This window comes from Ceratotherium simum, chromosome 11, assembly GCF_057802395.1.
Source record: "Ceratotherium simum simum isolate JZ-2026a chromosome 11, ASM5780239v1, whole genome shotgun sequence".
NCBI classification, from domain to species: domain Eukaryota; kingdom Metazoa; phylum Chordata; class Mammalia; order Perissodactyla; family Rhinocerotidae; genus Ceratotherium; species Ceratotherium simum.
The window spans coordinates 74,735,369-74,751,754 of NC_141910.1; the positions used below are offsets into that span (position 1 = coordinate 74,735,369).

The 16,386-nt window shown below is 41.9% G+C and overlaps 1 protein-coding gene across 6 annotated transcripts in view; it reads left to right on the forward strand.

Moving 5' to 3' along the window:
- The window catches only part of MYT1L (myelin transcription factor 1 like), a 161,740-nt gene that overhangs the window by 34,953 nt on the left and 110,401 nt on the right, over positions 1 to 16,386 (forward strand). For 3 of the 6 annotated variants that reach the window (XM_087436432.1, XM_087436434.1, XM_087436433.1), the window contains exon 5: positions 15,380 to 16,357. In XM_087436432.1, the coding sequence (XP_087292558.1) occupies positions 15,380 to 16,357 (978 nt within the window). The remainder of the gene's footprint in view (positions 1 to 15,379; positions 16,358 to 16,386) is intronic. The other 3 variants (XM_087436436.1, XM_087436437.1, XM_087436435.1) reach the window with 1 other exon arrangement.

Here is a 16,386-nt window from a genome sequence, read left to right on the forward strand (position 1 = left end):
AATGAACAGTAGCTCTGTGTAATAAAATCTGTGGAAAGTTGGGGAGTAGACAAATTTTGCAAATTATTTCTAGACACTGTATTAAATGTGTGTAGTTTTGGGTGAAATCGTTAATTGTTGAGGCTGATTAATGATTTGTAACTTAACCACGACTTATTATAAAGATGGCATAAAATATTGCTTTTCCATGTTCTCATTCTATGTTTGAAAGCAGTAGAATTAATAAGTTATGTATATTTGTATGTGTGATAGATTAGGGTAGGATTTGTAAATATGCACCATTTAACCAAGGGTCTTAACCGAATTTTAGGTTCTGCTCTCTGTTTGCTAGAGACTTTCAATTTTAGTTTACTTAGGGTCATATTTTTTTTTTTTTTGTGAGGAAGTCCATGCCAATCCTCCTCTTTTTGCTGAGGAAGACTGGCCCTGAGCTAACATCTGTGCTCATCTTCCTCCACTTTATGTGGGACGCCGCCACAGTGTGGCCTGACAAGCAGTGCATTGGTGCATGCCAGGGATTGGAACCCAGGCCACCAGCAGTGGAGCATGTGCTACACCACGGGGCTGGCCCCCTTTAGGGTCATATTTTAAATAATCTATTTTTAAAAATAAATGGGACATATTTTGTAAAAGTAGTCGGCATAATTACTTGTGGGCATAATGATAGTACCGTGAAACAAACAATTGCATAGTTATAATGTAGGCCCCAGCATTTCTAATTACCAATGACATGACCCACCTAGCAAGGTGACCAGCACTCAAGTGCTCAGCAAATTTTGTGTCTGAATCTGAGGCACACAAGGAAGCAGGTTCCGGAAAGAAAATACCCATTAAGAGGCTAAATAATCGATTGTTGGATTCCTGGTTTCAGAATTTATATTCAGCATCTGGATCCCCAGCTAAGCACCTGCTAGAATCATCTATTACATGAACTTTAAAGGAATCAACTGGAACTACTAAAGAAGGGTTCAGCCATGGGGAAATCTTATGTGATCATTAGGCTATCTCCCTCCATTATAAGACAAATATATCCGATTTACTGAATATATTTGGCTGTAAAATGTAAGCATTTACTCCCTTTCAGGTAGCCTCTGTCAACCTACAAAAACAGAAACCAGTTTAAGAGGCAAATTGTTTATTTGAGATCTGAGAATTACAATTCAGGGAGCACAGATTCAGGTAGAAACCCAAATAGTGTCCTGATTATAGGAAAGGGGCTCAGGGTGTTTATGGAAAAAGGGAGGATGAGATGAGTCATGTTAAGGAAGAGTTCACTGGTGCTAGAGGAGGTAAGGCTGGGTCTGTACTTCATAGATTGGCTTGAGATTCGGTCATCAGGCAAAAGGCTAGACTGGTACTTCATTGACTGGTTGAGATTTGGTCATCAGCTAAGTCCATTTCACCAGTGCTTACAGACAGGATATTCTTGTCCTTACTGACTTCTTGGAACATTGGTGGTTTGGTCCAGTTTGGAAGATAAAGAAAACAAGACATGCAAGGCAATTCCTCTGAAATGGCTGCTCTGGCTCTATTTTAATATGGCTCTACTCATGGCATCTTTCACACGTCTCATGCGAATTCTTAGTCTCAAGGAGTAATTTAGATAAACAATAATGGCCTGTGTGGAGCACCCTCCACCATGGTTCTGATTGCTGCAAGTTCTCTGCAGAGAGACACCAAAGCTTTCTAAGATTTCTAAGTCAAACGAAAGTACCTCTCTTAGGAAGAAATCGCTTCACAGGCCTGGTTCCTGGAGACTGTTTCACTAAGCTTCTCCGTTATAGAGAGAAGTCTCCATTGGAGGAGCCCGATGAACAGGTGTTCCAAGACTCCAAATAGCCAGTATCACATGAAGATATTCTGGTGGACTGTACTCCAGGTATTTCATAACCCCACAGGGTCAGGAATCTTCAGGTAGATTCTAGATCCAAGGAACTGCATAGCTTTGTTGATTGAGCACTCATTTTACGTGATCAAACTCCTAGCTGTGTTTAATTTAGTGAGAAAAAGCTTCGAAAGGCATATGTCTGTCAATCTCCTTCTTCTCTTCTCCCTTCTTTCCCTTTACCAAATACACTCTATTTTACCTAACTGCTAAATTTAGTGCCAACATCACTATTGACAAATGTGAGTTTCTGCCACAATAGCAATGTCTTTAACGCAAGAAACGCAGTGTGAGTGCTACAGGACATTCCACATAGTGCATGAGAGAGATGTGTGTCTGCCCCCTCCTTGAGTGGATTTAGCAGACATTGTGCATGCCTGAGAAACTGGGGGGTGTGCCTTTCTGTGTCTGGTGACCAGAGTTCTGGGTCACCATCTTGAAGTTGGCCTTGCATGTCCCTTGGTTGATACTCATGGTGACCATTATATCCCTGGGCCGTCAGCAGATTCTCTCCAAGATGGATTGTGCCTTTTTCTTAGCAAATAGAAGCACAGAAAGGGACCTAACAGAGAAGCAAAGCAGTCATAACACAGTGAGAGGAGAACATCCCGGACAGAGCCAAGAGTCTGGCTCACACATGCACGTCTGCAAGTAGTAGACGATCACCTAACATGAAGAAACCAGGGCATCATGATGGAGCCGGAAGGACAAAACTTAAGCTGACGTCAGCCTTATGAGTAGAAGTAAAGTCTCAGACTATTTCTACTAATAGGATGCCATTATTTGCTTTTCCAGTGTAGTATTTTCCACTTCCATTATAAATTGAAATATGTAGTTTATTGAGAGATTTTGTTTTAGATAAAACAGATGTATACAAACCACCAGATTAGAACAATAGGAGCCCACGGATTATGGAAAGACTCTTATTTAGAACTTGGGAATTAGATATTAATTTTAATTCCAAGGATCCTCCAGCATCGTGGTTACATATGAACCAAAACGTTACTGGTGATGTGTATTTCCAGTGGTTATATTAATGGACAGTATTGTTTGATTTTCACAGTGATTGTGTAAGGCAGGTAGAGAAGAAACTACTTCACTCTCATTAGAAACTGAGGCTCAAAAAGAGTTGATTATTCTCAATAAGTGGTGGATATATGGTCAGACTCTGTTGATGGTTTTTCTCACTATGGAGCTCATGTTCTTTTTACGACTTTCTGCTTATTTGAACAACAGGGAAGAATATCTGAGTAATTCATTTCAGATTACATTAAGTTCATGTTTAATTAATCAAAATGATATTTCTTGTCCAGTTAATCTATCATAGGCTGGTCTTTTGCATGAAGAATTTTATTTTCAAAATACATTGTAATAGTCTAAGTCTGCATTTATTAAATAAAAGTTCCCTTGTTATCCTAAAGTTAAAAAAGTTATTATTCAGGGGTCATAGATTTTTCTATTCGCAGATTTTGTACATGTTATGGTAAATATCCTTTTGGATTCTTGTGATTTGAGAAATATAGATTAAATGGTTATTTAATGCCTAGTAAGTTATGGTGTATTTTCATACTTCAGCCCACAAAAAAGAATAAATATTTAAATATTGTATGTATATATACTCACATGTGCGTGTATACAATAAGTATATATGTCCTTATGAGTACATATTGTAACTGCCCACTGACAGGAAAGAAAATTCCATGAGGAGGAACATAGCAATTTGCTTTCCAGACTAAAGAAAACTTTCATATTCACTACCACCTTTAATGCATAACTGTTTCTTAATATATTCTGTTTCTGAAATGCTTTTTATGGAATCTCAGGACTGTCTTAGATAATTCAACTTTGAAGGACAATTCACTTGACCATTAGGTTAGATTAGATAAAATGCAAAAACCTACCTTTTCTGAAGGTTTTCTGGCTTTCTTTAGCACGTTGTTCTACATATGAACAGCCAAAGAGGTGTGGTGGCATTCGTGGAAGTTCACATCTAAGGAGAATTGGGTGATTTGAGGGAAATGTGAATAATCATGTTAAGAACCTTTCGAATATAGATATGATTGCTTTAGGCAAGGCAAAGCAAACTGACTAGAGACAGGAAAAAAACACGTGCTGTAGAAGCAACAGGCACCTGTGTTAGACGGCGTAGTGCGCCTCGTCTCCATCATCTACAGAAATAGTCTGAGCTGCTGGTGGTCAGTGACTGTGACGTGCTGATCCTGTACTGTTGCCTACGCCCTCACCATGAGACGTCTGTTAGATAAGTCGAACTTCTCACAGGATGTTTTCCTTCTGCGCTAACTCAACTTTCTTGGAAGGGAATTCAAGACAAAACCCGCCCTGTATGAATTCCTCCTCAATGAAACAAAAATTTTTTAAAGATTGCAAAGTTTCCAGGACATTTTTTCTTCCCAACAGGATGATGCCCTGGTCCCCCAGTTATTAAAACATCATGAGAATTTGCAGTAGATAAGCTTGACTTTCCTAAGACGACAACAGAAGGAAGGTGAAGAGGGTCTGTGCTGTGGCCTCTGAGTTCCCCAAACTGCCTTTAGGATGTTGTTCTCATATTGATTAGCCAATTATCCTCTTACATCGTTCTCAGGGAAATGTCCCTAATGAGGGAAGCAAGTTGAAATGCAGACAGACTGTGAAAATCAGAATTAGCCGACCAGTTTTCTACTGCAGTCAGCAGAAAAAGCAATGAGTTCTGAGACCAACATAGAAACAAAAATGATGTGTTTAGTATGCAAGGTTTCAACTTGAGAGTGGCTGTGGACACAGTTGGGAGAAAGAATATGATGATTTTTTATCATCTTAAAAATTAATCTTTCCCTACATCCATGAAGGCGTTATTTTAGGAAGTTTGGTATGCAGATATATTGAAGTGTATGGCTCTATCACTTGGAAATGAGTAAACGCAGAACTAGACATTTCTAGGTATCAGTCTGTGATAAAAATTAAACTTTCTTGGGGGCCAGCCCGGTGGCACACGCTGGGTGCGCGCGCTCCTCTGCGCCGACCCGGGGTTCTCAGGTTCGGATCCTGGGAGTGCACCAACGCACTGCTTGGCAAGCCATGCTGTGGCAGCATCCCATATAAAGTGGAGGAAGATGGGCACGGATGTTGGCCCAGGGCCGGTCTTCCTCCTCAGCCAAAAAAAAAAAAAAGAGGAGGACTGGCAGATGTTAGCACAGGGCTGATCTCCTCACACAGACACACACACAGAAAAAAAAATTAAACTTTCTTCATGCGAACTATTTTGCATAATTATAAAATATAATTATATCTTATATTTCATGAATTTTCAGACACTTCAATACAAACCAGAAAACTTGCTGATTACATAATGTCACGTACATTTAAGATGCGAGCAACATGTTTAAAGTACTGGGAAAAAACTTTTTTATGTAGTAATGAGAAATAAAAGGTGTAAGAGAATAGATCTAATATGTTTTTATTCGATTTGTTTTAAGGTCCGATTGAAGGAATTACCAGCTTATTTGCTTTGTCTTGTGAATTTAATTTTTATTCCAAATGCTAGTTTATCAAAGTTGAGAATAAAGCCTGGGGACAAGTTGTGTCTTCTCACTCTGGTTGGACCACATATCTTGAGCAAGTCGCTTACTCTCACTGGACCTTAGTTGGACTTCCAACAATTAGGATGATAATACTCGCCCTTCATTCACCCTACTGTCGTGTTTCAAAGCTTCAAGAAGTGGCAGTATTTAGAAATGCTTAAGAGAGGCAAGCGATTCAGAACTATAATGCAGCAAGTGTAATTAAGAATGACTTCTGCATGGTACCACCCTCCCATGCATTTACTTAAGCTTTTCTGTAGTTGTGAACCTTAGGTCCGTGTTTATATGTAGCAAATATATTATGTGTATAAGAGCTGCATTAATTTAAGACTCAGACCATGGCGACAGCTCATTTCAAAAAATGATATGTATTTTCCATGGGCCAGTAAAAGCAGCCTGGTCCAGTAGACAGGTTTGGACTCAGACCAACGTTGAGTGGGAATCCTGGATTTGTTTCCTAGCCCTATGACCTTGAACAAAACACTAGACCTCCCTGGCTCGCATTCCTTCATCTACAAGGTAAAGGTGATAACATGTAGCCTGCAGGTGGTTATGACAACTAGAAATCACGAAGGCACCGGGCTCCAGGAGTGCGTAATACGGTGGAACTTACGGCAAGGCTGCTAGTGCTGTGTTTTCCTCAGCAGTGCTCATGTGATACGGCCACCCCTGTCTGGACATCGCAGGGTGGCCTCTGGGCTTGCGTCCTCACATGCTCTGGCACTGGCTGCGTGTCAGCCTCACTGCCCACCACTCGGCCCTTTCTGTTTTCTGTTCATCCATGTTTGTTTCTCTCTTTCACCAATGACAATGTGACTTCCGTGACTGCCGAGATGTTGTCTCTTTGGTTCATTGTTCTCCTCTGAATGGGGCTCAGTAAATAGCTGTTTCACGAATAAATAAGCAATATTCTCTTAGTGTTCCCCCAGGCCCATCGGAATCGGCCTCCATGAAACTGTGGACAAGCATGAATTTGTCTGTGATCTGATAAAGGGTTGTCGTATGCTGCCCTCTGTAAGGATTTTGCATCTTGCAGTTTGAAGAAGCTATCTGGAAATGCAGATATGCAACCCACGCAGAGAAAGGCTGAGGGAATGTTACAGCCTCGTATCTTAGGTAGACGTTTTTCTCCCTGCCTCAGCTTCCTACGTGAGATCATTCTTGTGAGATTTGTCGTTGCCGTTGAAGCAGCTGTGGCGGGTCCTCCCCGTCCTGAGCTGAGGTTTGCATCTCCAAGGCTACTCTGAGCTTAGACAACGGGTGTCTGTGGCAAGGCGGGAAAAGCCTTTGCCTGCGGCCTCATTTCAGTCGTAACAAAGCCTCTAAGACAGCGACAGGCGCCAGAGTCAGTAAACATTGTAGAAACAGATGACGTGGCGGGGAGCCTTCACGTGTTCATAAAGGGGAGACTGTGACAACACAGAGACAACACGTACGACCTGACTGGGTGTGGGGAAGCATTTGCTCCTGCTCTGCAGAGTAGATTGATTTGCAAAGACAGAAGGCAAAAGACAGCAGGAAATACAAAGGTACAGAGCAGATTCAAATCCATTAAACCAGTTCCTTGGCGGATAAGTAGGTTGAGATGTGCAATGTGCAGACATTTATGGTAATGAGATTGAAGCCCAGAAATAACCACAGAGGAAACAACACACAGTTCAGAAAAGAGGGCTGGAAATGTATTTTGGGTGATTGCATATAATACACCAAAATCGACTCCCCACTGACGAGCACCAATGATAACAAAGAAACTAGCATCTGAAGGAACACGGAAATTGAAGGCCCCGCAGGGCATGGGCGTTATTGAAGGTGAGAGAAATTCCCTAGGAGACTGTCTGTCATTCTACATCTGAGTGGTAGAGTCGTCCCGCCTGGCGTTAGTAATCTCTCGCAGTGTCAGTCTTGGTTTTCCACCCACGAATAGCTCCTCTGTCCTTGCCACTTCACAACAGCACACAGGTAAGGAAGACGAGGAGGCCGGCATGGGAGGAGGCCGTCATCACGGGCTCACCTCCACCTCTGTGAGAAAGGTGAGCATCTCTCCACTGGGAGGCTCCAGGAGAGTAAGACTGCACGGGCCGTGACAAGTCTCTCTCCTCATGTCAGCACATGCAGAGGGTGTACTGGACTGTGCCATCTGCATGCAACAGAAATAACTGTGCCCAACATAGTGTGTCAACTACGGATTCTCACATTGGTGTGCGAGTCACTCTAGTTAATTTATACATTGCAGGGGATTATTACTGCCATGGAGTATTTCTACTTTCCTTAATTTAAAAAAATTCCAGCTAATTCTAAATATTTTTTCACAATCAATAGAGAAATCATATGCCAGATATCAGTAATTCATTTTTAAACAACATTTCAGAGAGACTTCAAGTATTTTATTAGTCTGTGAAAACAAAATTCAGACCCTCTTCATCCAGACTGGTGGCAGTCAGCGCAGTCTGTGGGTGTGTGTCTGTGCCCCAGCACCTCGTGCCCCATCTACCAGCATCAGCCGTGTAGGGGATTGTGCTATTGTGGATGATGCTGCTTAAATGTGTAACTAGCACTTGAAGTTTTGGGATTGTGAAGGAATGGATATGGTAGAGAAATGCCCTGTAGTTGGGAAGAGAAAGGAAAAAGCAAGTCCAAGTAGAATCAGACCATATCTGCATCTATTGAGCAAAACGAGAAACAAATGAATTATCAGAGAGTAGATGGTCCTTGTGGGGGCCACCAGGGTGGCTTGTAGAGGCAGACTTGCTCCTCTGCCCTGAGATAGCCCTGTGCTCTTGCCATTTAAGCTAAAGAATCAGGGATGGGCTAAAGAACCCAGGCATAGGCTCTTCCGTTAGGAGACAGGTATTTAGAAAAAACTCTGAAATTTGTCCTTTAGAACTCACTGCCTCCTCAACTGAAGTTCTGTGCTCTTCCCAGGCACTCATTCGAATCAGAAGCGGGGGAGGGTTTGCTGTGAGTTGAGCCTCTCTTCCCGTTAAGACAGCCTCAACATGCTCCCCACAGCCTCCTCATCTCTCCAGCATAGGGTGTGAGGGGCAAGAGTTACCTCCCCTTGAAGCAGAGAAATGCCTTCTCAACTGGAGTCTTTGTGTTTCTTGGATAACTTGTCTTTGAGAATATACCATTTTATAATCCCCAGAATATTTACAGGTTTTGGGAAGTAGGGGAAGCATTGTGTGATGGAAAAAGACTTGGGGTGGCGTAAGATGCCCAGGGTGACAATGCAGGACCCACCACTCCCCAGGGCATGTTGATGGTGTAGGGGAGGAAGAGAATTCCTCTACCCATTCTAGGTCCTTCTGGGTGGGCTATGAATTAAATTGACATGAGACAGAATAACAGAAGAAAATCAGACAAAGCTTTATAACATGTATACATGGGAGAAACCCAGGAAAACTGGGTAACTCGCCAAAATGGCTGAGGTTGCCACCTCAAATACTATTTTTAGCTAAAGACAAAGGAGCGTGTTGGGAGTGGGGGGAGTCAGTTATGGGAGATTACCGGAAAAACAAGTAAACAAAAGTAAGTTTATTGTGCAGATTTAAGTCCTTGCCTTCCGCACTGATAAGAGTTTCTAGAGATAAGGTCATCCCCCTCTTCCTGGTACAGAAAGTGAGATTCCTTTACAACTGGAGATTTTCCTTACAGATGTAAATGTCTCTTACAAAGGGTAACTTCTACTTGGTTTTCAGAGCTTTTGCCATGTCTGCTGTTTTTAAAAAAATAACTAGCTAAAAATAATCCTTATGCCAAAGAGACACATCTTGAGGTGGCCAATTCTGATCCCCTACAACGGCAAATAGCTTGCTTAAACTCCCTGGACCTCAGTTTCTTCAGATGTGATATAAGAATTTTGACTGAATTATCTCTATAATTCTTTCCAGCACTAATATTTCTATGATCCTAAGAAAATAACAATGGCTGACTCAGGAAAATGTGGCCATCTTCCTCGTTCTCATGCTTGTAAGGGCCGTGAGCACAAATCTTTACTAGGATCATTTTAACCTCTAATAACCAGAAACCACTTTTAAACTGTGAATAGGGGTAGACACAGTCTGAAAGTTCCCCACAAAACTCAAAATAAGACAAACAACAACACTGTGAAGTAAGACGGAAATAGAAAAGGTGATAGGCCTAGAGAGGTGAGGAATCTAGAATCTTCCGGCCATATATGACAGGCACATCCCACCTCTGTTCCACTCTTACCCTCAAGATATTCCCCTTCATTCTTGTTGAACTGAGGGGGGCTTTTGATTGTGAAGGGGTCTTAGAGATTTTCTAGTTAGGCACCTCACTGTTCAGATGGTGAAAGTAAGACTTCAGGAGGGAGGGAGGGGTGCCGGGGTCCCAGGGCTAATCTCTGGAGAAGAGCCATGACTAGAACTAGCCTCTCCCTATCCCCCTCCCCACCTCCCCCTCCTCACCAGATCCTCCCCATCAGCTGGCTCCTCTCCCAGCAGAAGCTGTTGAACTGAACGCCTGGGCAGGTAGGAAACGTTTCTCCTGCCACAGAGGGAAAGATATTGCATTTGTCTCGAAGTGGGTCTGGGGTGTTTGAAGGAGGACTGAAGAGAGGGAAATGAATTCACAGGGCTCTGTCTGGTCTAGGGAGTGGGCTGCATGTGTTACAGGCAATGACAGGATCATTGTCAATGGAACAATGAGGTGGTCACAGCCTGTCCTGTGGTCCCTCTCACTCCCCTCTGGATAACCTCATCCCTGGTCATCACCTACCTTCACACCTTCCCACATACTCAATTCCCTCACACTTTCCAGGAATCTGCTGTTATGAACCCACCCTCTCTTAAATATCAGTCCAAGATTTTCCAATTTCCTAATCTCCTTTCCACAGAATGGACCTAAACTCTGTTAGTTAGGAACCTAGTAGATGAGGGGCTAACTAAGCTGACAATCCCAGCTTGACAAGTTTCAATGGCTGGTATTATAACCAAATCCTCAAATCATACAAACAATGTGCAAGATGAATGCAAAAAACAACCGCCACCTTCTGCATGGTAGACAGGTGGGACTCATATATCAACAAGGAGCTAGAGGTCCAGCTGGAACCAGTCTGGAAGGAGCCTCTGGGCTCCTTGTTGGTGAGAGCCGTGGAGGTCTTGTTGCTGTTGGATTAGAGGCGGTGCTGTGCCCAGAATCCCAGAAGGGCATTCCTGCTCTGTCACTTACCAGCAGTGTGACATGGAGAAATCATTCACGTCTCTGGGGATCTGTACTGCCATCTCTAAGAGGGAATAGTAGGTGCCCCGCACCTCTCTCATAGGGTCATTGTGGGCATGAAGTGAGGACAGACAGCCATGTGCCGGGAGACTATGTTGGCTGTTATTCTGTGCTCACTAATTTCACATACTCAACATGGGAGCATCTGTGCTGCACTATTCATGTGATATGGTATATGCAATAATTGCCACTTTTTCATCTTTCCTATAGTTACAATGGCTGTTAAAACACCATTATCTTTTTGTTAGAATCTAATATGTTATCACATTTCTGTATTTACAAGTCAAAAATGAATTTTGATATTCATTTATTTCTATAATCAAAAAAGATATACCCATCTAATGCCATGTGAAATGGTGGCCTTTCATTACTTGGAAACCCTTGGACTCTTAGACCATGTCTCCTACAACCTAGTAAAGTCTAGAGTAATTTCCAAGTAGTAGTATCTCTTCTGTTTGTTTTCCTATGTTTTTTTAAAAATCAGTTGTATATTTGCTTGCCCGTGGCCTATTTTAATGGCTAGAAAGAACAACAGGAACACAATCAGGACTAGACATTGAAGGAAACAAAAGTTGAGTCTCAGACATATTTTTTAAAGACAGAACAGTAAAAAGCCGGTGCTTGTATTTATAAAGTTATAATCCACAGAGTTCTAACCACATCAAATTCTAGCCCTGAAGATAGAGAAAAAACAACCTCCCTGACTACATTTTTTTGTTTAAGAAATTCTTCTGGTTTTCTAATTGTAACTGTTGAGCATAAATTGTCTATAACAATATGACTCAAAGGAAATAAAATTGAGACCTACAACTTTTCATACAGCTCACATAAGATTCAAAACTATGCATATAATAGCAACAAAAATTAGGTTTGTAATTGGCTGATGGAAATGTCAAAAGGGCACATGGACTTAGCCACCAAGCTGCCTCTGCTTTCTGGGCTCAATTTCCTGACCTGGAAGTAGCTGGACCAGGTCATCTCTCATTTCCCCCTTGGCGTGAAAGTTCTGTGAATTCGCCCCGACAGTGAAACCCTGGCTGGCGCCCACCAGCCAGTGACTCCTCCTCGTGTCTGTCACCGTGCAGCTCTGCTGGAGGACAGGCTTAGAGCAGAAAACTACAAAAAGAAGGCTCAGGTCCTTTGGTCTCTTTAAACCTCTATCTAAATTGCTGTGCTCTTTTATTTAAAATGTGAGCTTGTATTTTAAAATAATTTTCTGGTAAAATGCTTTATTTCATCACAAGTACATTCTCCCTATTTGATAGAACATTGATCACATGAAGAGCTAATCCGATCGACTCCTTTATTTCCTGTTGTTGGAATATTCAGTCTGTGGACAGTCGGTACCACATTGTTAATCCCTGACTGGCCGGAAAATTCTGGTCCTTTTCCCATGGCCCACTTCCACATGTGGTCCGTTTTATTATTAGCCTCAGCAAAAACATAACTAGATGGGCAAATTTCCTGAAAACACAAAACCAGAGATGGACTTCTAAAAGCTCACTGTAGGTGACTTTGAACTCTGGAGGAAGCCAACGCGTAGTAGCTATTTAGAACCTGCTTGTTGACAGGCTGACTGACTGTTCCCCTCCGTTAGCCCACAGGACTGAGAGTTGACTTTATTTCACATGTGTGTTGAAATAGTCAAATACCGGTAACTTGAGACATTCCATCAACCTACCAGGGTTTTCAGCCACTCGTGCCATTTCACCAGCCGTTTCTACATTTACTGCGAAGGTCACACAGCCTCAGACGACGCTGAACATTGGTAACCTGGAAGGAGAGCCAAGCCTTGCAGGAGGCTGTGTAGTCAAAGGCTAATACATTTCCCTTGCCTGTTCCAGATTTCTTCTACAAATAGGCTGATTTCCTCAGCATCCACTCTGTAGGCCGATGACCACGTGATGGGACTAGCCCCCACCTGCTCAGAGTGCTTTCGCTGTGTCTTTACACAGCACATCCTGGTCACACAATTCCTGTAGGAGGTCTCTGAAGGAGGCCAGGCCTAGGTCACCAGCATCATGCAACTAGTAAGCAGCAAAGGAGTGACCAGACCGGGTTATCTGACTTCTACTTTCACTTTCATTCTGAGATGAATGCAAAGCCGTGTGCAAGTCTGCTTTTGCTGTACTCACCACTACAATCCAAAGCCAGAAGGTATGTTGGAGGCGGCCCTGCTCTCCCACTTTTCAGATGGTAAAGGGACCCCTTCTCAGCTTTTTCTCAGCCTCCCTCCCCTGAGGCTGTGAGGCTGTGTGAAGAAGTGTGTCCATCTTTGTTTTAATCTCTTTTGGGGAAAGTAACTTATGAATCGAGTCGGGAGATGAATAGGTTTCTGATGATCAATAGGCAAGACATATTCCTTAACTGTGTGATGCAGAGGGGAATGTGGGGAGCTCAGAAATAACAGCAAAAGCCATTTCCTATCTGGGACAAATGAACTGAAGAGAATCCTGAGATTTAGAATGTGGAGAGTTAACTAGATCATGTTCATAACAACTCTGGTAGGAAGGAGAAGAGCTTCATAAAACGTGGAGCCTTGTCAAATTCCACATGCAGCCTTGTTGTGGTTTTACAAGGCGCAAGGACATGAAACAGGTGTTTTCTTTTCTTGTTCACCACTGTCATTAATCTCCCCCTTTTCCAAGTTCTTCAGGATGCCATGGATGCATTTCACAAGAGAAAGTTAAGAGAAAAATCATGAAAATAATAAATCTTACCCGACTGTGGTTTCTTCTTTGACTCAACTTTCAAAATGCTTCAAGATGTAGCATGTGCTTTCCTGTTTTCAAACCATAACTTATAAATTCATCTCGTGGTTGGTTCTTTGTAGGTAGAGTGGTGCTGGCTATCAAAAATCACCAGATGTTGTGTGGAGGTAATGTTCCTGGTTATCCAGAGGCTGCTTCTCTATTCACAGCCCATGAATGTAAACATCAAAGTGCATAAATTGAGAGGAGAATATTACTTTTATATTTTCAAAAATTCATTAAAACAGGATTGCCTTCAATTCTTAAAGGCTTAAGCCCTAGGCCAGTGGCATAGTGTGCATTTTAGATGAATACTTGCACAGAGTTTCTGATGGCATTCACTGGTTTGATTTTATCTCTCTTGATGCTCTTTGGAGATATGTGTGTCCTTGCGCTAAGGAAATTGCTTGATAGGAATTATCCCGAAGACTGACAACCTTTGTTTCATACAATCAGTGATGCTCTATGACTAATATATGGCAAATTTGATTTGCTGATGTTTATTAAAAGATGTGTTCAATTTTAAAAATTTGTTGGTTCTTTGTATGGGCTAGCAAGGATATTCTTTCCTGCTGTTGATATGTTGATGTCCAAACCTTTTTCACCAACAAAAGCCTTTTCTGAAGGGACAACACAAAATCCATAAAGAAAACACTGGGGGCATCCTGACTCAGCTCTTAGTCAACAGGTATTTTCTGCTAATCAATATATCTCATTTCTTCAGCTCATTAATAAACTTTAAAAACTCTTACTCTGGTTCACAGATGTGAAAATGGCATGCAGTTAACCAAATTCAATCTGAGGGCCAGGGGTGGGGCGGAATACCTTTGAGAATCCATTTATAACTATCTATATTTGCAATTTATGTGATAGCAATTATGTAGCATTATGAAGAGAAATGGCATAGCCCAAATATTCCTTTAGTGTTAAAAAGGATACATTTCAGATGAAACCTAGGGGTTTTATATAATTTTTAATGTGGTCTTTTTTTCAACAAGTTTTCCTAAATACTTTTTTGAGATTGGATGTGATGTTTATTCACGCATTATTTCTACCAGCTCACCAAAATTTCCCTAGGCTATGAGGTGGATGAATGTTAAGACGCTGTGTCAAATTACAGCTGCATTGTATGTGTTACAATCCATACTGGTTTTTATAGGCATTTGGTCACTGCATACTTTTTCCCTCCCACTCTCTCAAACCTGCTGAGATACATATATAGGAATTAAGTTCATCAGATTTAGTTCTAAACTTTTACTATGGCATTCCTGTTGCTTCACTGTGAATCACAATAAATTGTCTCTGAGGTAGAAAATTCAAAACAACTCTTAATTCAGCCCAAATACGTGCTTCTGATATTGAAGGCCCAATGTAGGCGGCGTCCCTGCGTGATTCCTCAACAACCTGAGGCTTTCTTCTGTCTTGCCTGAGCATCTCTGTGAAAACAAACAATTTAAAAGCAATTGCTAGGAGCATCTGTGTAAGAGTTGGCAACAAGTAAAGGGCATGAACTCTTAGAAAGCCTATTGATATGATGCATGTAATTATTATCCATCTGGTTGGGCTGTAAATAAAGCCAATGAAGAAAATAAGACATTCTTAAAATTTAGAAGTAATAAAAAATTAATATTTTAAAATTATATTTACAATATATACCGGTTTATTTTAAGGTTAGTTAAGGAAATTAAGAGTTTATAGCAACTATTTTAAATGGCCTCCTGTGTTTTTAGCACAATCCATTTTCCTTATGTCAACGTTGTCAGCGGAGCTGCAAGTGGGACTTGAGGTTCTATTAGGTGATGAACAGGGTTTGACTTACAGTTAACGTGCTATCCATACTGTTGCAACTAAACTTCAAGTTCTAGCCATTTTTTTTTCTTTTCTTTTCTTTTTTTGTCCTTGTTTTATTTTCTTTGCAGAAGACCATCAAATGAATTGTCACAATACTCGAATAATGCAGGATGCAGAAAAGGATGATAACAATAACGATGAGTATGACAATTACGACGAGCTGGTGGCCAAGTCCTTGTTGAATCTTGGCAAGATTGCCGAGGATGCAGCATACCGGGCCAGGACTGAGTCAGAAATGAACAGCAATACCTCCAATAGTCTGGAAGACGATAGCGACAAAAATGAAAACCTGGGTCGGAAAAGCGAGTTAAGTCTAGACTTAGACAGTGATGTCGTTAGAGAAACGGTGGACTCCCTTAAATTATTAGCACAAGGACATGGTGTGGTGCTCGCTGAAAACATGAATGACAGAAATTATGTAGACACTATGTCACAGCAAGATAATAGAAACATGAATTATGTAATGTTGGGGAAGCCCATGAACAATGGACTCATGGAAAAAATGGTGGAGGAGAGCGATGAGGAGGTGTGTCTGAGCAGTTTGGAGTGCTTGAGGAATCAGTGCTTTGACCTGGCCAGGAAACTGAGTGAGACGAACCCACAGGAGAGGAACCAACAGCAAAATATGAACATCCGCCAGCATGTCCGGCAAGAGGATGACTTCCCGGGAAGAACGCCCGACAGGAACTACTCTGACATGATGAACCTGATGAGGCTAGAGGAGCAGTTGAGTCCCAGATCGAGAACTTTCTCCAGCTGTGCAAAGGAGGATGGGTATCATGAAAGAGATGACGATACCACCTCCGTGAACTCGGACAGGTCCGAGGAAGTGTTTGACATGACCAAGGGAAACTTGACCCTTCTTGAGAAAGCCATTGCTTTGGAAACTGAAAGAGCAAAGGCCATGAGGGAGAAGATGGCAATGGAAGCTGGGAGGCGTGACAACATGAGGTCATACGAGGAGCAGTCGCCAAGACAACTCCCCGGGGAGGAGAGAAAACCTAAATCCAGTGACAGCCATGTCAAAAAGCCATACTATGGTAAAGGTAATATTTCTACCTAACGTAAGTTGCCT